At 38.5% G+C, this 26818-nt stretch overlaps 1 protein-coding gene across 1 annotated transcript in view; it reads left to right on the top strand.

Annotated features, from left to right (window-relative positions):
- LOC146308259 (transmembrane protein 132D) overlaps positions 1-11134 on the top strand; it is a 49290-nt gene extending 38156 nt beyond the window's left edge. The window contains exons 7-10 of the mRNA XM_084746469.1: positions 1198-1378; positions 1999-2112; positions 2207-2398; positions 9183-11134. Coding sequence (XP_084602595.1) covers positions 1198-1378; positions 1999-2112; positions 2207-2398; positions 9183-10643 — 1948 coding nt within the window. The 3' untranslated portion in view covers positions 10644-11134. The remainder of the gene's footprint in view (positions 1-1197; positions 1379-1998; positions 2113-2206; positions 2399-9182) is intronic.
- Positions 11135-26818: the final 15684 nt, after the last annotated feature.

Here is a 26818-nt window from a genome sequence, read left to right as displayed (position 1 = left end):
ATTTTGAATGGGTCTCAGTGTATTTTACTCAATAATTCAAACATTTGATTCAAGCTTGGACTACTACGCACAACTATTTTGCAGCAGGTTCTTAAAATCCACAATACACAGAATTTACACTTGAAAATAGTGAAAATATCCGCATGTCTGTAAATAATTGTGTAGTAAAATGCAAGCAATAACACATTATATGTAATTTTGTGCTGAAAGGAATAGCTGGATGTTTTGGAAAATAAGCTTATTAGCTTTCTTGAAGAAGACTGGATACCACATTGAAGCATTTCAGATATATTAAAAAGACAATATATATGCAAGAAAAAAACAAACAAAACAGAAATAACCAAGGATATTAACAGTAAACCTATACAACAAATTCTCAATAAACAACATAAATAGTTTGGAAAAAGATAAAAGCTGAAGCAACAGCTTTTAAAGCATTGTCTTTTAAACATACATCTTGTTTAATGTCATAATATGCAAGATTTTTCCCTAAACAATGCATAGACTCATACTAAAATAATCCCCCTCAATCATCACCCACAAACCACCAGTAGTGTGTGGCTGCACTTGAGACACTGCCCTCTGCCCATATGTTTTAATTTTCTCATTATTTTACTGTCCTTGGGACGCTTGACCAACCCAAAATTCATTCAACAATCAATTATCTTTGTGCTGCTTTTTACAAAGAGGGACAGATTAAATCCCATTTATTCTCTTTTTAATCTTAAAATGCCTGCATGTCAGATATGAAGCTACATTTAGCAGACAGTTAGCTTAGCTTAGCCTATATTAGGATGAAGACTGGATGCAGGGGTAGATAATCAGCCTGGATTTGTCCCAAGGTAAAAGAAAACAAACAAACAAACAAAAAACAACAAAACAGTGTTTTGTGCTGGACTATTTTTTGCATGGCCAAGAAATAATTCAACAAGTAACCCCCCATAAAACCACAACAGGTCATTTACACATTAATAAATAATATGTTGATTAGTTGCCTTTAGATTGCTGGTAGCCAAATTTTATTACCTTTACAGAGCCAGTATATGCTAAGCTAAGCTAACTACCTCCTGACTGTAGTTTCATATTAACGTACAGGCATGAACACGATATCGTTTTTGTCATCTCTGCAAGAAAGCAAAAGAGCCTGTTTCCTTTGACTTGTTATTCAAGTTTTGTCTGATGACCTCTGTGTGTCAGGTCGACGTGGGACAGTGAGGAAGAGGAGGAAATGAGGAAGGGCAGGGGTTGCATGCTGCAGTATCAGCACTCAGCACTCAGGGTGCTGACACACTTCATAGCTGAGGCTGACGCCGAGGTGCTGCCTGACCCACTAACTGGGGCGGAGCCTGTGGAGTACTTCCTCGGTCCTGATTGGCAGGTAAGAGCATTTAACAGTTCTAACTGAAGCTGATATACCAGCAATAAATACACATGTAATGTTTATTTCTGGCAATTTAAAAACACTTTAAAAATCATTAAAGTGGCATTCACCTGTGAAGATTATCTGGCTGCAAAAATTATGTAAGAAACTTTATTTTTTGCCACAGAACTTATTTTTTGCAATAATCCAATGTAAAATCCCATTGGCTTTTTGTCAAGGAAAACAGGGCGATGCTAATTTCCAAGTTGGCCTACTTAAAAATGCAATTAGCAGCACTCTGTTGTCACAATTTAATCTAATGTGAGCAAAACTCTAGCTGACTAATTAGTGAATCTATGTCAGTTATTAGCTAGCTAGTTAGCTAGTGTTTTGCCAACAATGTCACCTAGCAACATCTTTTAACAATCTTCAAAACTTGGTTTTCTTTTCAACATTGACAACATTGACAAGCCTAGCACATAGCGTAGTTATGTACAGTGACGGAGAAAGCTGGCTGACTAAAGCACAGAGCAAAAAGGGACAGGACATAGGAAGGGTCAATTAGTGGAGTGATAATAATCATTCATCATTATGGTAAACAATTAAAAGTAATGTTGTTCTCTCTTTTGGTTGGACAGGTGGATGTGACCAATCTTGTACGATATTCTCTGAAAGTAGCAGATCCTGATGTAGCCCGGGTGCAGGATGGGGTGGTGCTGCAGGGACGTGCTGTGGGTACTACTGCTGTACAGGTGAGCCGTGATGTGCGTGTGTGTGGTTTTAGCAACTGCATGCTATAATCATGTATATCCATCTGCAGTTGGGATGAGGATTTACTTGTTGCAGGTGCTGTCCCCTCTGACGTCGTCTGTCCTGGCTGAGCGGAGCATCAGGGTGGTGGATGACAAAGTGAGTGTGACAGAGCTGGGAGTGCAGCTGGTTTCTGGACTCTCTCTGTCCCTACAGCTCAACGCAGGGACTAACAGGGCCATCGTCGCCACGGCAACCACACGGGAAGTAATCACGCAGCTCAAACAGGTAAGCAACTGGAAAATTGCACCACACAAAGCATAAAAGTGTGAGGTACGGCTCAGCTGTTCTTGATGATACTTGTCTCTTTTTATGCCTGTTAGTTTTACAGTCACCCATTTTTAGCCACGCCACATAACCTGTGAAGGACCATTCAACAAGATGTGAAAATCATGTGGGACACAAAAGAAACAAAAGCAGTGAATAATATATGCAGTAGTAATTATAAATTCAATGTGAGATCATAAAAGCGTGTGGTAACACTTTTTAGGGATGTGTGTAAGACTGTCATTACAGTGTCATAACCATGTCATGAACATGAAAGAGTCTTTATGTCATTTATGTAATTCTTAATGCAAAGTTGACATTGTTTGAGATGTCTTTGTTACAACAACTTGACATTTATCAAGACAACATAACATGTCAGTGTCTTTGTTACAATAACTTGACATTACCAAACTTAAAGAAACTCGTCAAAATGTCCATCGAGTATATCTGTAAACTAAATCACATTAGTACTGTACTTAAACTGGCCTTAAGACATTTAATGACAACTTTATGGCGCCACTTTACTTTAAGTCCAAGAAATTTGATAGTGTAATAAAACTTAATGACATCTTTATGACAAGTCAAAAATGTACCACTTTACTTGAGGTCAAGTAAAATATTCATAACACAATTATAATGGTCTCATGATGGCCAATTTCAAACCAACCACATCTGACAGTTTAATCTAATGTTAAAACATAAAGCTTAACAGTTTCTTCAAGTTTGATAATGTCATATATCTTGACAAAGACACTGACAGGTTATGTTGTCTTGGTTAATGTCAAGTTGTCATAACAATAATCTTAAACAATGTCAAGTTTGCATTAAAATAGACATAACAGAATGGTGCTTATTGACAACAGTCATAAGCATCCATAAAGACTCCTTCATATTCATGAGAGGTGAACTCACATGATTATGACAGTCTAATGGCAGTCTTATGCAAACCCTTTCAAATGAAGTGTTACCAGATGTGTTTGCTTATTGTAGGGTTATTTATGTTTAGTAAATCAACCATAAATTTTGTAAAAGTTCATTAGATTTCTCAAGTAAGCATGGAAATATAACATCAAAACATTCCATCAAATGTATTATAGGTAGGGCTGCAACTAATGATTATTTTTTAAGCAATTAATCTATTGATTATTTTTTCGATTAATCAATTGAGCTATTGCTTAATTTATTGATTAATCTAAGGATTGTTTTTATTATTATTTAATTATATAGTTTTGTTTTTTTTTGTTTTTTTTTACCAAAAATACATATATCTCAATAATAATATGTAATATTTCAGTATTTTATTCAATCATAATCTTGAAAAATTGACACATAAAGCACATTGAAATAATGATCATATTTGCAATTTTTAAAATTTGTCTCATTTCTGCCCTATTTAATAGACTCCATGTCAGATGCCTGATCAGAAAAATATTGGGCCTCAAATTCAAAAGGAGCATGGATGAATATTAATTTAATCACTAATCACTACAAACCCTTCACTGAACTGAAAAATCAGTATTTTGACTTAAAACTTAAACTGGTATTTTATCACCGGAGTCATATTCTTCTGCCAACTGAAATGAATTACAGGCAGTCTGTAACGTTATGTTTAGCCATTTCTGACTCATGCATGGCTCATAAAGTGAACAGAAAAGTACAAAATAGAATAACACTGTCAGAAAACGCATGGTGTAAAGTTAACAGGAGCTGTGCAGACACCACTTTTACCATGGGGGTGATGAGGAGACTTCTGGAAAATCTATTTAAAGTGACTTCTACTAACAGATCATGTTCCGCGTGTTGATAATCCTCATATATCGTGTTTGGGTGCTGACAGAAAGTAAACGGGGTGATGCTGCAGCTGCAGGAGGAGGACAGGTTGCTCGGTGCTTCACTTCCAGCACTCATGCAGAGCAGCTGTCCCACTCTGATAAGTCGCATCTGAGGAGTTAAAGAGAACCACACTGAGGCATCTCTGTCTAAAATATGACCACACTCAAGATGATCGTGGCGAGTCTTGCTCTCTGCAGCTTGTTCTCTGGGTGAATCCACGTTCTGACCAGGCGTAGCAGTTCAAAGCGACGCATCAACACATGATGTGCAAATCGATGTATTTTTGTAATCGATGACGTTGATTACATAAACGAATCGCCCCAGCATTATAAGATTTGGCAGTCAGATTTTCTCACTTTGTAACTCACATTTAGAAGCTCTGATCCACTGCCATGGAGTTTCATCAGAGACCACAAGCATAAGTACTGAATTCAGATTGCTATCAGCTGTAATTAAATATCAAAGGTGAGAGTCCAGAGTGTTTTATTTTGTCTGTATTTATCCTAGCTGTAATTATTTATTGGCTCCTTAACAAGCTCATTCCCTGTTGTGGTGATCTGTTAACACTGCAGCAATGTTTTGTGTGGAAAAAGTCTGAAAAACATCCCTTTTTTTTCTTTAAAAAAATGCGAGCACTTAACAAGCAAGCCCCTTGCATTCATCAATGACTTCCACTGACAAGGTTCCACATTTTATTACGCACACCAGCCTGGAAATTCTGACAGATGCGTGTATAATAAAGCAACAGTATAAATAATGTCACCATGCATTTTAAGACCAATATGCTTCTCACACTGTTAGCAGGATAAAAAAAAAAAAGATTTGTGTTGCTACTCTTTGATTTGCAAATCAAACCTTAAACATAAGTATTGATCTTGGTGTTTAGATTTAGGATTTAGCTCTTAATCACAATCTGACTGAAGCCAAAGGAATTGCCTACATTGGAGGTGTAGTTAACCCAGTTTCACTGCTGAACTGATTTGATTGATTTTCATTTTGATTTAATTTGATTAGATACTAAATCTACTGGGTTGTGTGCCTGGAGAGTGCACTGTTAGGACCAATGGGACCAGCAGGGAGAAAACTATTTGCATCATACTCGTGCTACAACCACAGGAGGTGTTCGGCAAGACATCTGTAGAGAAAGAATAGTTGGAAGGCGCTATTGTCATGAAACATTTTATTTGATTCATTAGGGTACTGTGGATACAGGTAATAGAGAGTGATCATGCAAAGAATCCAAAGAAATGATACCTTCCCTGTTGCTCAGAGAGATGTTTGGAGGGGGTAAAAACTGAAGATAAACAGGAAGACAATCCACACACTCCAAACTCTAAGAAAAAATAGTAACAACAAGGAAGAAAATATTAAAAATCCTTTATTGTTGTGGCTAAATTATTAAAAATGCCCTCAATACATGTTTGATCTATGGCTGAGTTTTACAGAGCAGCCAGTCATCTCCCTTTCCTTTAAAAACTTTAGATATTGGTTGAGTGGAGATGGAAACTTTGGAAGATGACAAGGAGTTAGATCTGGACAGAGGACAGGAGAGGGGAGTGGCATCTAGAACGTAGGTATAGTTTCAAGAGAAATGTGGCCAGTGTTGGGGAGGTTACTTTGAAATGTAATAGGTTACAGATTCCTAGTTAACCTGTTCAAAATGTAACTATTACATCAAAGTAATGTAGATTAGTAAATTTCTTTTTTAACTGGGCAATAAAGCTGAAAAGTCCTAAAATCCTACACTTAAACCAGGCAGTGTAAACGTCACGGCTTTACTATATGTGACTGACTGCAGTGACATTAACTAGATGTTAACTCATCACATTTCAAACAAACAAGTTTTACACTGTGCAGTGATGTTAGAGCCCTTTTCTGATTTCTTCAGGAAAATATTGTTGAATTTCCAGCACTAAAAGGCGACGACATGGCCACCGTTTTGACACAGTTGCCCATAGCAAGGGCATTGATTTGACTGGCAGATGAAAGGTAGCGCAAAGTCAAACAAGAGAGGCGCTTAAAAACAACACTCAAAATTTGAGTGCGTACTGCCCGATGACTGCAGACTGTCTAGACATGGAGGCCTCCTCCACTCCTGGTGAGCCATCCTATCCTTGACGGTGTTGGATTTGTAAGCTTTTTACTGAAAAAAATAAAATTCAGATGTAACACCAATATTTTGATTAGTTACTGTAATTTAATTGCATCTTTTTCTCAGTAACTAACAGATTACAGTACCATTTATTTTGTAATAAAATTGCTTAACACTGTTAAATGTAACTATTTACTCCCTGACACTGAGTGTGAAAACTCTGAATGAAGAAATCGATCTTGGTTGTTTGAAGAAAATTGGAGGGATCTTGGTTGGAATAATACATAAAAATGGCACTTGAGAAAAAATATTTCTTCTCATGTTTGTATGAAAAGAAATATTTCCCTCTTTATTCTATGGTGTTGACCACATTTACCTGAATAGGTTCTAGTATTCTAAGTCCTCATATGCTTTTGTAAATATAAACGTTAGTTTTCCAAATGTGCAGACATATCAGAGTCAGTGTCTCTCGCACCAAGATGGTGTTTGGCTGCTTCTAGCTGGGGTAGACAGTATATTTTTCATATTATTGGACAAAATTCCATGATAGGCTTTCAGCATATTTTAATTCAAGTGGTCGTATAGAAAACTAGATATCTGCACGTTTGCTTCAGGCTTTAGAAAATCTAACCCCTGACGGAGACTTTGCCCAATCACAGGTCTCTATGATAATTGATTGATGGGTCTCATTTCCAGATCGTCAAATACAGACTCTGAAAATGACAAGTGAGCACCTGGTTGCTAACGGCATGAACGTTAAGAAGCTAGCCGCTGTTAGCTTTTCTTTTATTTAGCCATTTTAATGCCAGGCCTCACCTCCCCAACGTCCAAATATTCCACCAAAACAAGTTACCCCCCGACACTATTTTTGCAGGGGCATCGTCGCTGCATCTTGGGCATAGCAGCGCCAAATACCATTGTGATGACTTTAGAGAAATACAAACAAGGCCTATGCAAGACTAGTAATTTGACAACTTGGGAATGACATTCGGCAATCAACTCCCTTTCTCCAGAATCGCTTAGTGCACCTTCAAGGCCCCCACAGCAAAAAGAACAATGTGTCATGTTAGGTGATGACCACACTATTCCACAGTCATTTAAATTTTCTCCAGTGAGCTTCAATTTGCAGTTCCTGCGTGGTGAGCAGAAGCGGTATATGCACCACAAATAATATAATTCAAAACAACTTTATTGTAAACTCTCTGTGAAGGGGGGCTTCAAATTATACTTTAAACTTGATATGATACAATAGTGTGTTATTAACGTATCCTAAATGTTTGTTTTCCAGCAACAATATAATAGGCTTCTACAGAGAGGATTTGAATGATAAGAATTGCCGCAACAGAGCAGATTTACACGACAAAAACCTTAAGGGTGTAATAATATTTGTGTTTTCTCTTTGCCTCTATGAATGTGAACCCATTGTATTCACAGCCTCGACTATCATCTGCGGTTATCGTGCTGGGTGAGAGATCGGAAGAGGCAGACAGGGTGCACAGATGATCATTTTAAAAGCTCACTCACACATTTAGCCATGGCACTGTGCCCATTTTAAACCAGCTCCCAGACACAGGCATGGGGCAGCAATTAGGCGGTCCACAGCCGCTGAAACGACAGCTCACTTTACCTACAGTGTACTGTCTGTGCGGCTGGTCTGGCCCCCGTCAATAACAAACTATTAGAACCATGCCAGTGCAGATGACCAGCCATTTGTGTCTGTGATGGCAAGCTGTTAATGTTCTGCTCAGGGCAATTCATAATGTATTCAAATCCAAAATATAGGTTAGCTCTGCAATGACCCAGTGGCTCACATTAGCAACAGGAAATAGGTCATTGTGTATTAATGTGAATGGATTGGCTAATTCTGGTCTTAGCATGACCCTTCGCTGTATGTTCTGTACTTGTTCAAAGGACTCACTCACGTTATCCAATTTGGTTGAATTGTATTTCATTATATGACTTCATGGGACTGTAATCCACAGTACAATAGCACCCTACTGAGTCTAATCATAAAGAGTTTAGCTCAGGCAATTTAGTCTTATTAAGAATCATGAGGAGAATGAAGTGCTCGCTGATGGCATGGGGGGAAATATTGATTTGCTGCATGTGTTTTGACCTGCTATTCGCCATATGAACTCTGCATTGTACAGTTCTGCTCTTTCTTTCTCTCTCTTTCTTTCCTTCTTCACTTGTGATTTATAATGGTGTATTTAGCATGGAGCTGTGGCAGTGAATGCATTTGTGTCAGTGTTAAATCCTACAGTTTTAGATGATTGTCCTTTTTGTTATGTAAGAGAGACCCACTGGTCGACTCATGTTTGAAAAAAACTGTCCAACGCAACATGATAAAGTGCCTTTCCAGCTGACGAAACGCGATAAAATGCACCACAACTTTCAGCGTGCTGATGTTCCACCACATACAGCCACTGAAGAGCCATATTTCATTGTTTTATACAATGTTCTAGATTGATGCCTTTATTTAGAATTGTTTGCACTTGTATGTTGCGTTCTGTCTGTGAGCATTTCATTGAACAGATGCTCTTATTTGTTTAGATTTTTTTTTATGGTTAAAAAAAGAGGCCAAGAAAATTTGGTGATTTATTTAAGTAGGAAAGAGCATAAATATTCTGTTTAAATTGACGATTCAGATGCACAAGGTGTGGGTTGTGAAGGCATACTTTTTTCTCCCTTTTACAGATGTGTTTACAGATGTCTTTGATATATGTATTTTTGGACTTGCATTGTAGTTAATAATGTATTGTAGAATAAATTTTATCTAAAAAAAAATCAAACTCATTCATTCTTTCTTTATTTCTTCAGGAAGCAGCAGTTAGTTGCTGGGTTCAGTTCAGCGATGGCGCCATCACTCCACTGGAGCTGTTTGACCGCAGTATCTACTCTCTGACAGTCTCCACCCTGGACGAAGGGGTGGCCACAGTACGCCGCACCCCGCAGTCCACATTTGTAGTAGCACAAGGTGAAGGTGAAGGCCGGGGGGCACTAGTGAGAGTGGAACTGAGGATCTGTGAGGAATGCCAGAAGTCTAAGAGGAAGAGCAAACTGGCAGTGGGCATGGGGCTCCTCAAGATCAACTTCCAGAGTGGCAGTAGAGTCGCAGCAGGAGCCGGTGACGTAAATAAAGATTTTGATGGTGGTGCATCAGAAGTGGTGGGTGAGCTTAAAACGACAGTGACGTCACAGCGTGCTGTCACAGATATGGATAAATGGTTGTTCAGAGGCACAGTACCGGAGTCCACCCAGGCAGAAACAACCACCTCCACCTCATTTTCAACAAGATACATGCAGCCGCATGTCGTGTGGATTGGAACTACAACCACAGCTGCAAGAGGTGCCACATATGCTGTCAGTTCCTCGACTGCTACAACTACAAGCAAACCGAGCTTGAATACAACACTGAACACTGCCAGACCATCAGATACGACGGTGGCTTCAGCTGGTAGAGGAGAAGGGCAGAAGAGAAGCTTTGGGAACATGCTCGACAACCCCAGTTCGAACAGCAAAGACATTCCTAAAGCAGACGTAACACCCAAGAAGGAGCCTCCTAAGTCTAAAACTCCAAAAGTAATCGAGAGCGACCTCATTAGGACATTCAGAGCCATGTCGGACTTAGAAATTGGCATGTACGCCCTGGTGGGGGTCTCCTGTGTAGCTATCTTGGCTTTTTTGCTCAACTGTGCTTCATATAACCTCTGTTTCCGGAATCACAAGACCCCCATACAGGCAGGCCCGCCACCCAGCGGGGACCCGAAGGATCATAAGCACGACTGGGTGTGGCTGGGGAGCAACAATCACAGCGCTCCCGCCCCAGGTGTCCCGGCTCAAGTATCCACGCTAAAACGTGAGCCCCATCGCCCTCTGGAGTCCCGTCATTCCATGGACTCCATCGGCCAGAGCACCCTGCCCACTGTAAGCGCCCCCACCATCCCAGAAAGGACTGCCACACTTGGCCGCAGCCGGACCAGCTCCCAGCAGCAGTTTCAGGGAAAGTCTCTCGACCCCATGGCAAACCGTTCAGCCACGTTGTTGGCCAGGCCACACCGCAGTGAGCCGCTTCATTCCCCGACCAGTAAGCGGAACCAGGTCCAGTTCACCACCTTCACCACGCTGGACATCAAACACTTGGCTGCACTGAAGAAGAATGGTGTGGACTTAAACTGGGCCAACCAGCAGGCGCAACAACAACAGGCCCCCGCCGAGCCCCAGACACCTTTACCTGACATGCCATGGCCTGTAGTCAAACCTCTAGGAGAACCCCAGTGAGTTTATTGGGGTTTGTGTGTATGAGTTTGAGTGAGAGACAGAGAAAGCAAGAACAAAGAAGTGTACATACACAGCAAGTTCTGGTATAGAATGTCTAAAAGAAAAGAAGCTGGATTTTGTTTTTTCGATAAAAGAGAAATCACTTTAGGAGATGTATTTATTGAGAGTTAGATAAAGAATATTTTATATTAAAAAAATGTATGTGCTCAGCGAAAGCCTGTAAATACATTCAACAAAAATATAAACTCAACACTTCTTTTTGCCCCCTTTTTTCACAAGTTGAAGTAAATGATCTCGACTTCCTCTACGCACACAAGAGGTTTATTTCTTGCACATTTTGTTCATAGATTTGTTCAAATCTGTGTAAGTTAACACTTGCCCTTTGCCCAGAATTATCCATCCACCGGGTAGGTGGATATAGAGATTAAATGGCATGATTATTACACAGGTGTGGTCACAATAACAGGCCACTCTAAAATTTGCAGTTTGATCTTGAACTATGGTTGTTTCATAAAAGGCTACAAATGTTTTTTTCTGAAAGGGCAAAGTAATGACCCACTCTACTCTGCCTCTGATTGGCTTCTCATGACTTTGCCCTCCTGGGAAAAAAATTGCTACCTGTAGCCCTCTGTGAAATAGCCCCTTTAGAGCCTTTAATAGAGCTCAGCAGTGAGGTTCCAGAAGTGAAAATCCTATTCACATAATGACAATAGGATTTTGATTATTAGTCGTAACCATCCAACATAGTCTGACCACGAGCTATGAGATTGTGAAATGATGGTATATAAAGTCACAAGCCTGTATATATATGTAAGCAAATACATATATACATATACATGTATACACACACAAACAACATGCATACATAATTAACTGTTTTATAATCACTATTCATCTTGTAGTTGGTTGGCTTGGTTCTAGGCTTAAAACTGTTTATATAAAGATTTTCTGATACAGAAATGGAGTGAATGAATGTCCAGTCTCAGGCACATCTGTACCGTAATCATGCTGTTTAATCAGTATATCTAAAGGCCACATCTGTCAAGCTTACTAACACAGACTTTAATGTATATATGAGCAAAATTAAAAATAAAGATTTTGTGTCCACACACGTCTTTTTTTACTTCTACTCGTGAAAAATGGGAGCAAAAACAAAAGGTGTTGTGTTGTTTTTGTTGCGCATACATTATGTAAAGGTGTACCCATGATGAGTAACATTAGAGATATTGTGTTAATTTTTAAAGATTCAAAGCGATTAGCATGATTGCATCCTCTTAATACAAGATTCTTGTATTTGAAAACGTTGTACTCTCCAGATGCTTAGATATGTTCTCTCTGATGTTGTAAATATACATATATCTATACTATTACTTATTTCTACATTTCTAACTCAAAACAAATGAATTTTTCATCTCCTTGTTCTTTTGTACAATTCTGTTGCCCCTGTAGAAACGGCTCCAGATATTGCTAGTTGTCAGGGTAAATGCAGTACGGGAGGGATTATTTCTTGTAAATAATTCTGTTCTTTTCCAGCCTTTTGTACTTTCTTTTTTTTTTTCTAGGATTCCTCCAGCGAATACCTGAAGAGTCTGTGCAATTTGTCAGAGAATATGCAACATTTATCAAGTTATTTTGAGCAATATGTCACTGTAGTCTTCACCAGATATTTATTCAAATCAAATGCATGCTATGCAAATATAGTCTGTGCAGAGTCTGAGGTGGACATTGTTTCTGATTTTTTTTTTAACAAAGTTACCTTGGGCTTCTCCTGGGGGGCCTGGTTCTACAATTTGTAAAAATGTCTAATCTCGGTCTCTTGACACAGAGCGATACATATTTAACTCCGGGGTTTTTCATGTGTGAATGAGAAATGACGATGCCTTTTCTATGTAATGTCCTTTTATTTTTAAACCAAAATGTGATGTGTATTTCCTATGACATCTTATCAATAAAGAACAAATGGATAGATTTGTTATAGTTGAAATTCAATTTAAGTCATTGATTTTAAAGCATTTAAAAGAGTAAAGTATCATTCATAGGGAAGCAGTGAATGGTTTGGATTATAGGCTAAAGCTCAGCTATGAATCAGTGGGATTTAATTATGTTTAATCACTATTGAATGTGATTTAAGGCTGATGTCATTCAGTGAAATGTCATACTGACAGGAACGTATTTGATGTTCGTGCCAGTGTTGGGAATCTGTGCTGCAGTGCAGAATAACTGTTACAGAGAGAGTAAGAGCATGATGGGAAAAGAGAAAGTGATTCCCATTCTGCGTATTGTGACAGCGTCCCCAAAGAATTACAGGTATTTTATCAGCGCTGGAGGCTTGCGTATGATAACTCATGGCTCATTTGTCTCTTTTTTCCTCCATTCTCCTTCCTGTGTCTCTGAGGTGACCACATCTACACTCCTCAAAATTACATTCTAGGTGCTGTGATGCATAAACAGCGTCCCCTGCTTAAAGAAGCCCAGATAATCTGATGCCCTGCACCTCAGGAATTGGCAGCTGTGGATATGACAGCAAGCATCGCTGCTTCTTGCCGCACGACAGCATCGGGTGGATTTAGAGTGTTGATAAAAGCAGTTTTAATAACTTTCTCCCCAAATTCTCTACCTATAGGCCTAGCATTTTTTTGTACGTGTATAAACTCTCTCCCCTTTCCAGTCGATTTATCTGTCCAGCAGCGGCAGGAAAAAGTAAACAAACTCCCCTCCGAGATAAGCAGTGATTCAAAGCTGTCTCTGTGGTGCATCATGGCCCGGCATCTTTGATTGTGGACCTGCTCTATCATATAGGACACAGAATTCAGAAGTGAAAAGTTCTGACACAGTAATGATTAAGATATAAAAGCTGCACAGTTTGTATGACAACAATGGAGGGACAAAATATGTCTCTCTCTGTATATATGCTTTTCCACTGAAATCCCGTAGCCTTTTTGAGTCCTCACATTTTTTTCTCTCAACTTCTTTTCTTGGTCTCCCGCATATAAACGGAAGAAATGCTGTCTATGTGAAGTATTTGGCTGAATCACAGTCCTGGGAGGGCAGTTTAGTTACTCATATTCATCATGCCAGCTTTGGTTGCAATAGGAATTTGTCTTGAGGGGTTGGGGAAAGAGCATAATGAAGTTTAATTCTAGTTTTATTATTTGGGCAATAATCCATTGAGATACATAGAATTCCACTTGCATTATTTTGGCAAGAATTCATTGGGATACCAGCCTGGACTCAAGAGAAAAACAACTGTATAGGTTGTCTGTGTTAGAGTCCTGTTTTTTAGTAGAGTAGGTGTTACCAATGATACTAATTAAGGTTCACTTGTTTACCCCCCCAAACTGAACAAAGGGGAGCTTTCTGACAGAAAGCCTTGAAGCTATCATCTTCTGTAGATGGGTTAAATACACCCAGACGTTCACTCAGGCCAGGGATTGGTTCTGGCCTGCAGCCCTTTGATGCATGTCTCTTTCTCCCACTTTCCTGTTATAGTCTTCAGCTGTTTCTGTCAGGCTAAAAGGCCTCCAAAACAACAACAACCAAACAAAAAAACACTTGATTTAACTTAGAAAAATTAATGTCCAGGCTGCCTTAAGGTGCCTGAATTTGAAGTAGAGGTAATTTTGTAATTATTCAAAACAAATTAACTTTTCCTGTCAAAAAATGTGATATTAGACTATTTGTACTTCAGAAAACATGTTCAATAAGCTTCAGTAAGATATTAACTTGAACCAACAACTCTTCAGTGACATTGACAAAAATTATAGAAAAATATGTTTTTCTTTTGCATTTTCTCAGTTTGAAGAGTCATTTATTCATTTCAGACAAAGAGCTACAACTGTTCCTGCCAGAGCTGGAGAATTTAATACAAATCATAATTTTTCACTATGTTTTCATTACTGTGACACCAACCATGACTTATTCTTCTCTTATTGTTCTCAAAATACATGTTTTCTTCAAATAAATAAGAAGACCTTCAGGAGAGTTTGAACTCTCACACAATGCATGATGGGAAGTCGGCCAATGTGCTGATCATGTTTCTTTAGAAACTTAATTTAATGGGTTGATTGAGCTCTGTACAGTACATTCATTTAACTCTTTTTTTAAAAGTTCTGTAGTTTAGTTAACTTAAATAAAACTGTTTTGTCCAGTTAGTTATTTTAACACCAAAACGTGATCTTTTCCTAAAACTTACCAAGTAATTTTGTTGCGTGTAAACCTTCCACACTGCAAACATTTCACAACTTTAGCCAAATGATGACAAACATCTGGTACGACAAAGGTATGGTGTGTCTTTTATTCAGGTTGCCACTGGCAATCAACCAACTGTGTCATTTAGGCATGAGGACACGTTGGAGATACAAGCCTGTAGACAAAGCAGACAGCGCTAATATGCACATAATGAAGCATGTAAATTATAAATCACGAGTTTGTCTTGTAAACAACAGAAGACAGAAGTAGAGTCCCTCAGTATCATCACAGCAGAATCTGTAATCTGGAGCATCAGCTTCCCTATTGACAGATTTAAGGGATTGGGGTCATTGTGTTGGAGGATTAATGTGCATTAGCGGACCCTCTCCATGGCACACTGCTGATAATGTAGGCCAAAAGAGACAAGGTCACTTATTTCACAAGGCTGCTGCTTTCCCACAGGTTGGACACATGTCACTTATGGAGGCAGGTGTTTGTGGGAAGGTGCAGCTGCAAATGGAAAAACTCGCATGTGAAAATGGACTGTAGTTAAGATGCTATGTATACATATAGATATGAGAATTACTGTAAAAAGAGGATAAGAAAACAACTCGGCAGACAACGATAGACAAAAGAGGACAGGCACACGCTGAAGTCAGTACTAAGATGAGTACAGAGATGAGAGCGGTAACTCTCATATCACAGGTGGAGGGGAACTCAGACAGTATGGCAGCTCATTAAGACAAAGCACCTTGTGCTTCCCCACTACACTCGTCGCTGTCATTACTTGTCAGCACAGTGTCAGTGCTCAGTGTGCATCATAAGATAATGTCACAGATTTTTTTTTAAGAGAGAAGAGGACAAAAAGCAGAGGAGAAGTTCTTTGTGTTAATGAGACAGATTGAGGAAAACAACTTTGTCAGAGCAGAAGAAGGGACAGACAGTTGACAACAGAGGAATCTCAACTAGATGAAGCATTGTGTAGAGAACAAAAAAACGATCGTGGTCACAATAGTTGTATTTAAGTAAGAAGGCAACATGTTTGTAGCAAAGTGCAAGCATAATGAAACTGCAAATGCAAAATGGAAGGGAGGGGGTGAGGGTGTGAGGAAAAGAGAGCTCTCAAGAGACAGACTGGGATACAGAATGGCAGGGTGACTCACGACTGTGCGGCTGCCTGCTCCTCGAAAAGTGTTTGAATTTTTAAATGATCCCAGTTATGATGTTTCTGCTGTTTGGTGAAGGAATTACAAAGAAAAAAAATGTTTCCCAAAGTAATTTTTGAGCTAAGGCACTTTGTAATTCCCCACAGACACTGAGCCAAATCCATTTTGTCATGTCAATATGAGCCTCAGGAGCCCGGTCATGTAGACTTTTATGAATATGTTAATGTGTGCAAATTTAATTTCTTTAAAACATGACAATGGTGAAATATAACTGACTGGATTTGAGAGACCACGTTGAACAAGAGTCTACAACCAAGCTAGCCGCTCTGAGAGGATGTGTTTTGAGAAAGCAGTACTACCAATGTATTTATTCATGTATTTTTACTTTTATTTTACTAGGAAGTCCCACTGAGATAAGTATCTCTTTTATCTGAGAGACCTGGCAACATACACAAGATGTGCAAAAATGCACATTTTAAGTCTTCTTCACCATATTCTTTAAAATGTCCTTAAATTCAATGATGGATACGAGTGTATATAATTTTAGATATCTTTGTGGATTATTCCATGCTAAAGGTGCAATTTTTCCTGAGATTTGTCAAAACCCAGAGGACATTAAAAAGCAACCAGCTGGAGGAGCGTAGCTGGTAACCACAGCTGACACGCAGAGAGGAGTACAGAGGCTGGAAGTTTACCCAGTATCACTTCATAGATAAAAATATACCAGTGCTGTTGTTTGCAAGTGGTCAGTGACATCCCACCCACCAAATCATAAATAATGTGGTGGTGTGTAAGTGACTGCATGACTGACTGCATTTGTAATGAAATGCAGAGATGCATAGTACACTGAAGCAAGGCTCTGTAAATGGAGGAGGCTGCATGCATATGCATTATGTCAGCGAGTCAATCACAAACAGAAAAGTAGCAACAAGTAGCACCACCTGTACTATGGCAGGAGCATGTGTGTGAATGTCAGCATGTAAGTGTATTTTTGCTTGAATGTCCTTACCCAAGTAATTTATAAAAAGAGAAAATAAAATAGGTCGCAAAATGGAATCCAGTGGGACACTTTTAGTTATCTCAATAAAATCACATTCGTGGCCCTCTACATAGACACACTGAGTTCAATCTGCAAAATAATTTCTGAACCATTTTATAGCCTTAGAGCCAAGACCGGTATTGCTGTGCTTGTTCAGCAGCAATTCATGGTCCAAATCAATCAAATCAAATCCACAATTGAGGCAATGCAACGCTGTTTTCTGTCCAAGGCACCAATGAGATCATTTGTTGCAGCTGTAGCAGCAGTAATTTTACTGAGGCTAGTTCTGAAACTAGATTGATATTCACTTAAAGTATTATTATTAAGTAAAACATGTTTTAACTTTAAATTTACCTGGGATTCAGTGATCTATTTTCTCAAACCATTTTCTTTGCTCCAAGGTTGACCTCGGTCTATTCCCCTTCTTTGACTATGTAGCGGTATTATAGCAAAGGCCAAATGACATTCCTTGTAAAAATCTATCACTCTTCTAAACACATTGCCAACCTCCTGTCTGAATTTCAGAATTTTTATCTCATATTTGTACCAGTTTTGATGATTTAGTTCTTATAGGAGAGATTTCAACTTGTGTAGATCAACACAAAAACTCGAAAGCTCTAGAGTTTTTAAATCTCATTGATTCTTTTGTTTTTACTAAACATGTCAAGATGTCATGTCACACTCAACCATAAACAGAATCTTAAATCCACATTCAACCATAGACCTGGTAGACCAAGACTCCTCCTAGATGTGAAGAATTTGCCTCCTTCTTTGAAGAAAAAAAAAATATAATATTGGGCTCAACATTCAGGCCATCCCAGGATACGCAATTGATTCACTTCAAACCACCCCTCTCACACAGAGTATCATGACTAGCTTTGATGTAATCGCAGAAGATGAGCTATTCAAAATTGTCTCTTTATGAGACCATCTACCTGTTCTCTCGACCCTGTTCTAGTTGACCTTTTTAAGAGCACTTATGATAAACTGTCTTCAAATACACTCCTTATTATAAATTCCTCCCTAGAGTCATTTTACAAAAGTGGCATTTTCCCAAACCCTTTTAAGACTGCAACTGTAAAACATTTACTCAAAAAACCTAACTTAGACCCTACCTCTCTTAATAATTACCGCACAATCTCAAACTTACCTTTCCTCAGCATAGTTCTTTAGAAAGAGGTGTTAAAGCAATTAAACAAACACCTTTCTATGAATGGCCTTCTTGACCATTTTCAGTCTGGTTTCAGACCAAACCATAGCACAGAGACAGCTCTTGTTAAAGTTTTAAATGATCTCAGATTGAATGCAGATAATGGAAATGTGTCTGTCCTCATCCTCCTTGACCTTAGTGCTGCGTTTGACACTACTGATCACAATCTATTACTCAGTTGTCCTGAGAAATGAGTTGGTCTCTCTGGTACCACAGTTGGTCTCAGTCATATATCATCAGAGACAGCAAATATTGACTACAGTGTGGTGTGAATTTCCATAGCTATGCTGATAACACTCAGCTACATAACCTAAAATACAGTAGCAGTTTCTCTAATTTAATTTGATTCTTTGCATTCATGCTACATTCAAGCCCACATGCTAAAACAGTTAGCCAGGTTCATTAAAAAAAAAAAAAAAAAAAGTTAAAATAAAGTTCTTTCATAGATCGGAGCAAATTATGTCTTGTTACCTTTATGTCCAGCTGGTGTGTATTGGGATAGGCTAGACTCAAAAAACCTGTGATTGCGCAGTAGATGTCCAAGTGATTTTTTTATTTGTAGTAGAAAAATATGGGCGTATCAAAGTTTAAGAGCTCTAGCACAGACATCTACTGAGTTACTGATGCTCAGACAAAAAGTCTTACTACCATTCCCAAGCTGTCAAGACGTTTCATCCAAAACTAAAAATGCAGCCATCCATCCAGCCAAGCCATCTCATAGTCGTTGAGTTACTTCAGTCTGTAGTCTTTAAGTGGTCCATACCACTGAAAGATCAGCACCAAATAAAGATACAAATTCTACAGAATCTAAAAAGGTTCAAGTGACTGAACTAACAAATGATTCAATGAATCAATAGTTGCTAAATATAAAGATAATGTGAAAGCCAAATATAAGTAACTAGTTTTCTGCTAAATTACTGCATCAAAAATGCAATGAGAGAAAGAAGGTAAGGTATATAAGTGCAGCGAGTGTTCTTAAAATGGAACTGGTCGAAAGTGGTACATGTGGGCTCACATTAACCATCAGGCATTGTAGCACAAACCAGCTAAGTGCAATAGAAATAGTGGTTAATATAAAGAGAAGCTCTGGCTCTGATACAGTATGAATGGTTTCTTTATTCTGAACAAGGATTTTGTTCAGTGAAAGACTGAGATGGGTTTGAGTCCAAGCAAACAAACACCAAACATGCTCCAAGGCTGGCAGTTATTCAAGTTTACGTTAAAGCTGTGGTAGGCTGTTTATTTTTGGCATCACTGGGCACAAAAATCCATAATAACTTTTCAGCGTATAGTAATTAAAGTGGTATGAGAGAAAACTAGAACTCTGCACCTCCCAAAATCTAGCTCGTGATGAGAGACTGGCCAATCACAGGGCGATGCAGTAAGCGATTCTGGAGACAGACAGTTGATTGTGGTTCCCAGGTTGTCAAATACCGAGCCTCAGTCCGAGCCACCAACCCAAAATGTAGGTGTTTGTAATGGCAATAGTCTGAGTAAAGAATGAAGTCACACTGCTGGTTTGTGTTGTTATCCAAGCGTCTGTGTTTGTCTGGGATGACTGTGTGAACATATTCATACATGTGCGTCTGAAACATCTGAGTTTTGTGAGTCTCCATCAGAAATGAGAGCCAAATTGTTACAATATTTCTTGTGTTATAGTTAAACATAATGTTTCTGAAAATTGGGGATGCTGTGAAAAAGGTCTGCTCACAGTAATGATTTTTTTCTGGGCTTTCCAACTCAGACTCAAATAATTTAAATCATATGTAATGTACAAATATAGGAAAGTAGGTGAGCTTAGGGAATGAAGATACTTACTGCCTTTTACAGGTTATCATGAGAAGTTTAATGTCTAGTTTAGGAAAATCACAGCTTTTAAAGGAATATCATTTTAAAAAAAACAGATAAAATCTACCACAAAGTTCACATTAGATTACACAGCTGTGATGGGTGGATTAAAATAGTCTACAGGAACGAGGAGTGTTGCATTTATAGTAATCCTGCCACCACAGATGTCACACGTCTTTCACACATCACAGCAAAGTTGGGCTCTTTCACCTCCAGCACGTCTGTAATCTGAATTTATTTTCTAAGGCTTTTAATGTGTTGCACACAACTAAACTCAGTTTGGAAAAAGCCATGAAAGGACTTTTTTTTTTTTATTTCTTCTCATTAAGAAAACATATTGGCTGATTACTGTTTGTCGCTTTTTATGAGTCATACGCTACAAAGTTGCCACCAGAAATAATAGGGTTGGTACCTTCAAGAAAAATGAAATGATGGGACCGCATAGCAAGTCAGACGTACCATGGCGACATTAAAGGTGTTTGTAATGGAATAGTTGTATTCATCCCTGAGATAGCTGCAGGCGCCCGTCTGGCTTCGCAGTTACTTTTCCACCTCATTTCAGATCTGAAGAGTAGGGTGTGTGTGCGTGTGTGTGTGTGAGAGAGAAATATACACATACTCATGCTTGCACACACACAGAGTGTTCCTGTGTGCATGTCTGTGTGGGTGTGGGTTAAGGATGAAGGTAAAGGAGACAGAACTGGTCTGTCAGACGCAGCAGAAATAAGGAAAACATATGACAGGTTGCAGGGTTGGTACGGTGGAGTTTCTTGAAGCTCACGCAGATGTTTGAAATATTTCTTTTTTTAGCTGACGAACATCTTGAAGCAACCGTATAAGCATCAATGTTTCATCTAAAGTGTCTATTTATTTTGGGGCTATGTCTTGTATACAGTGGACAGTTCTCTAAATCCATTTAATCCTAGACAACCATTATTTTCCCCCTTTGCCTCTCTGTCTCTTTCTCCTACACTTGATTCCTCACTTGCTTCACACTTTATACACATGCTGCATTCATCTTGCCTACAGGCCTTAAACAAAGACTGCCTGTCTTGCTATTTTTCCTCACTCTCTTCACTTCCCTCACACCTGCCACTCTCACTGTATCCTCTTGATATTTGTTTCCCCCTCAAGTTTTTTGCTGACACTGTTTTTTCCTCTGTCTGCAGAATATCTCAGTGTCAGACACAAGGTGAAATGACAGGAGATATAGGATTCATTCAGATTTCAGTCTTTAAAGGAAGCTCAACTGTAGTTGATTTTTTTTGGGATTTTGCTGTTGTTTTAAATTGAAATTTCATACAGGAAGTGTCATTTAGTGGAATCAGTTTCTCATTAACTTAACATAAATATACAAAACCAACCAAGTAGTTTGTCTGAACCTAACCAAACTGTGATTGTTTTACTACATTAATCATGTGTTAAAAAGGTTGTCTGGCAACGTCAAATATAGCCACTAAATGGTGACTTGTACATCCATGTCAGGCGCTGAAGGTCGGTGACAAATGGTTGGCATGAGAAGTTTCTAAAGAAGTATAAACAGCATATTAGCAGACTTCCCAGCATGCATTGTTTGAGAGTAAAAACTCTCCTGAGACCTTTTCTTTTCTATAGTTTGAAGAAAACATATGATGAAAACTTGCTGTGTTTTAAGAGAGATTTTAAGAGAAGTCATGGTTGTTTTTTTCACCATGATGAAAACACTGTGAACCATGATGAAGTTGATGAAGAGGATGATGTTTGTCACAAAGCTAGAACAAAATAGCTCTGACATTTGTCTGACTAAAATAAAGAAGTGACTTTTCAAACTGAGAAAATGTAAAAAGAAATCAAAATTGACAGTGCGACTGAAGTTGTTGATGCAACTTAATATCTTAAGGTCAATGAACATGTTTTCTCAAGTACAAGTGAATTAACATGAAGTTCATTTGACTAGAAAGTTAATTTCTTTTGTCATTACAAAATTACTTCAACTTGTTCTTTTAAAATTCACTCAATACAACTAACTCAACTATTTTTTACAGTGTAGAAAGAACTTTTCAACAAAGTGATTAAAAATTTTAATACAAATGATTATGAATAAATGAGGGAGAAATTACAGTTCAAACCAACAAAAGGTTAAAAAAGCTTCAAGCTCCTTGGCATAGATTCTACAATTCCCTGGAAGTGAATGAACACTTTTCTCTCATTTGGTATTTTGATTATAGTGGAGTGATAGTGGATAATGATGGAAAGTGCTCTCTCTCTCTCTCTCTCTCTCTCTCTCTCTCTCTCTCTCTCTCTCTCTCTCTCTCTCTCTCAGTTTCCCCATGTGTCTTAGTATCTATATTTGCTGTGTTTCTCCTTTCATTCATTGGGTTTTTCTCTGAGAGGTGACAGATTTGTAGTTGACACAGTTTATATTGTCAGGTATATTTTCGGAAATGTCTGTATGACTGCCAGAAATATCTGTCCCAATAATTAGATTCTGTATAAAAAAAATCTTAAAATCTTACCAAGTGTTGATTGCTTATGAAAAACTATGAAAACAGGCACCCAAAGTGGTGGCTGTTTGCCCACTCTGCTGGAAGCAAATGGCTTTGCCTTGTTTGTCTCAACTGGCAGCCAAAAGATTTTGTGGTTCAAAGTGATATTTTGAATTGGTAAAAATGAACTAAACACATTACAAACTAAGAACATTCTAAAAAGGACATTCTCTATTCATTATTATTCATTTGGATTATTCATTCTTTCTTCTCAATATATTGAAGTCCACCTCCACTCAAAAACATGTTGTTCTGTATTCGAATGTTTGAGTTTCACTGTTCAGAATGTGTGCAGTGTTTGACACTAGAAGGATATTTACACATTTATCTGCAGAAAGTGGAAAGTTTCTGTACGTGCAGCATTGAAAATAGCCTACGAGTATGATTTGTGATATAAAAATAGTTTGGATGCTAATCCTGGTCCAATATTCAACTTGCAAAAGTGTGATGTGGAAACCTGAAGCCTCCAGCGCAGGTTCACCGAGAATGGCTTTAACAGTGAAGTAAAAAACACACTCGGTAAGACTCTCTCTCTTTCTGCCTGTGGAAAAGGAGCAGGATCATTTCACCTCAGCACAAGTTCTCAACAAAAAATTGATTTTGAGGTATGAATGTTACTTTTTGGTTGCACAGTATTTTTCTTCTGCTGTCTAAATCTTAGATAATTACAAATTTAAACCTACATCAATTTAATCTCTAGATTATTGCTCAAAAGTTAACCAGAATAAGCTAATATTAATATAGGTGACAAGATCCACATCGCCCAATGTGAGCACCTTGTTTGTCTGTAATGACATATTTTTTTCTGTATTTTACTAAATTTAAATGTAGAATTACTTTTAACTCAATTCTACAAAAATAGAAACAGACTTATATGATGCCTGACATTGAGCAGAATCTGAACCATAAACAGAAAAAAAATCATCATCAGAAAAAAAAAATCAGCAATGAAAAGTAATATAATTAGATACTACAGCAGTGAGGTGTGCTTTTATTTGAGATTCACTAATATAACTTATTTATTTAATGTTACAGTTGCCCCATCATTTTTTGCATTGCATTTAATCGGTGAAAATATATCAGTTGCATTAATAATTAATGCACACATGTATGTTTCTCATATCAAAAGATGACTACTGTATTAAAGTAGTCTGAGTTTTGAAGGAAACTGTTAAAAAATGTCCCCCAAGTCTCACCATGATTTTAACAAGATAACTGAACTTTTTTTTTGTGTGTGAAAAGATCAGATAGAGGTTCATTTATATTTAGTAGAACAATTTATAAACCATGTCTGCAGGGGATCTTCAAATATTTTGTTTGTATTTAATAGTGTTATAAGTGATTTAATAAATGTCTTATTTATTTGATATTGGTTTATAAACTCACAACAATACATATGCCAGTTAAGGCAAAAAACGGAGGCCTCACATTTGGCCTACTTAAATTGCTGTCAATTCGGCCGACCAGTTCAGTCAATCAAACGCACCTTTTTCAAACAGGTGTGCTGTTTAAACTGAGAAAGCCCCGCCCACTTCCCCAGCTCTGACCTACACCTTGTCAGCTAGGTGACAGTGCACACCGTTGGAGGTAAATGTTTGTAACGCTGCTGCTCCCCACGTAACATTTATAGTTACTTTACGAGCAAACTTTTTTAACCGTCACAAAGTCACAAAGACACTTCAGGTCGCCTCTGTTGAGGGATAATCCAGTTTGGCGCGGTTGCCTCCTCACACCGGACCTCATCTCATCATCATCTGCGGTGTCAAACGCCACTCAAAGCCTGAAGTGGACTCTCCAGTCGGGCCTGACTCCAAGCACATGTCTGGATCACAGTTTACTCACCGCAGTAAGTACCTGCTGCTTTTTTGCTGCGTGTTTGGTCACAGTTGTACCTGGCTGATGCTGCTCTGAGGTTTTTTGTCTGCCGGCTGTTAATTTTCCGCTGATATATCTCATCAATCTGTGTGCAGTATTTGCATTAGTACTGGTAGCTGAGCTGTTGAGCGGATTTTCACCTGGTTTATGTCTTGCAGGTGTGTTTTGATGTTTTCAGTTCCTATCTGTTGAATATCAATGTGTGTTTAAGTGGTTTTATGGCATGTTTCTCCCCTGGTTGTAGTTTTTGTTTTGGTCTTTTTTAAGGTGAGAGTAATATTATTTATGTGATGGGGATATAAACATGACTGCAGGCCTCACATTGCCTAATTGATTCCCTGTAGTCTAAATTTAATATGAATTTCAACATGTTTCTTCTCACATAATATATAGCTAAGTAACAATATTTATTTTGTCATATTTAGATAAAAACTGCTGATATGCTGTTCTTCTATTTTATGATAAGACATAACTGTATTATTCCCGATGGAAATTCATGTGCCATGCATATAAAAAGCTACTTTTTTGTGATTTTAATTTGCTGCTGGTATTTTATCTGCTGTATAGCTGAAATGTTTTGTGCTGCTGCTGCTGCTGCAGTAGTGCAGGTGCATTGCTGGATTTAGATTTATCCATTCTTATATCAGTACATGGTATGTTCCCCTTGTGGCCTGAGGTGCCTCGCAGGTAAGCTGACACACGATGGTTGGTCTCAAACACTGTGGTAAATGAAAGCTCGTGCTGAGCTCTGTAACTAGTGGTTTAGAAGAGGAAGTTTACTCTTGTCTCGAGCCTGTGGGTGGTGATGAGGTCAGCACTTACATGCCAAATCATTCCTCTGCTCTTGTTTACTATGTTTGGTTTGAACATAATACATCTGTTCTGTGTAAGCTGGCTGACTGAAACGAGCTTTTTCGCTGGTGAATCAAAGAAACCTGGGAATATATTTTATTCATATTTAAGCATTATACATCTGAACTTGTTGTGCGTCACTAACCAGGAGGCACGAACACGTAAAGTTGATTTGTAGTTTTATTGCTGCTCTGTTTCTTTCTCTCGTGCTTTATCTCTGCCTCTTTCTCTCTTCCACATTCAGCTGCAGGCCACTATGTTAATTGTGCCACGGTGCTAAACTTGTCTTATCCAGGCCAAGAAGAAAAGGCGATTCTATTTAGATAATACTAATTCAGCTGAAGTCTGTTTACCACATTGTCTTTGAGTCATTTTTCTACTGCATTGAGGTTTGCAGTAAAGCTCCATGGGGGCAAAGGCAGTGTGCCAGACCACACCTGTGGTGTTTAGAGCTCCTCCATCAGTTGAGTTCATGCTTTTTATTTGCTGTAGTGAGAGGGGAAGACTTTGAAGTGATGCTGACAACTTATTTTGCATCATTATGATAGCAGATACGTCATTAATCCTGTTCTGACTGACACATCGGGTGAATTTCTCATCAAAATTACATGCAGATGCACGAACATAAAAGAACACTGTGAATGAATCACATACAGTATCTCTGTGCGCACAAACTTTACCTGCATAGTAAATGATGAAAGAAATCCATCTCTCTGACACGTGTGGCAGCTTGTTTACTCGCTAAATAATCTTGCCTCAGTATGATGCCTTGTGGGTAATGCAGGCATTCAGTGATAGGAGAAACTAAGACCCCGATTAGGCTACAATCAGAGTCTGTGTTAAACTTTCATTTCCCAACAGAGAGCTGACCTCTCTCTGCGTGTTGAACCATTTACACAAGACGTGGACAACAGCTGCGAGTCAGGCAGGGCTTCATCTTTTTGTCAGGTCTGTGTTCATGCAGCAGATAATTATTCATGGCTTACTGACCCTTTTAATATGGTGGCCAGTGTTTAGACACGTGTGGGACCTGTTTTCAAAGCGGATGCTTCATGCAGGTTGCAGCTCCTTCTTGATGACTGTTGACATATTTTGGATGCTGCACTCGGGTATAAGGGAACATAACTGATGTGTGCTGTGTGAGCCTTAGCCACAATAATCCTGTACTTAAACCTCATCACTGTATCTCTGTTCTGTAACATTTTTAACTTAATGTCTATGTTGTGTACATAAAAAGAAACATTGCTGCATTAAACTGTCCCATTTTGGTATTCAAAAGTCATTATCTCTACTAGAGCCCCACCAGTGCATCAGCATGGTGATTAAACTTTCAGCCTACTTTATCTTATCACACATAGCAGCATATATGTCAGTCATTAGGCAAAATAACTAGAAAAGTGCAGTAACAGAAGAGCAAAGATATGTTTGAGGTAATTTAGAAAGTGTTGCCATTACAGAGAGAACTTTCATTT

The sequence above is a fragment of the Lutjanus erythropterus genome, chromosome 20 (genome assembly GCF_056507025.1).
Source record: "Lutjanus erythropterus isolate fLutEry1 chromosome 20, fLutEry1.hap2, whole genome shotgun sequence".
In the NCBI taxonomy this organism is placed as follows: Eukaryota; Metazoa; Chordata; class Actinopteri; order Lutjaniformes; family Lutjanidae; genus Lutjanus; species Lutjanus erythropterus.
The sequence above is the reverse complement of the archived record's forward strand: the minus strand, read 5'-3'. Positions and strand labels throughout refer to the sequence as shown.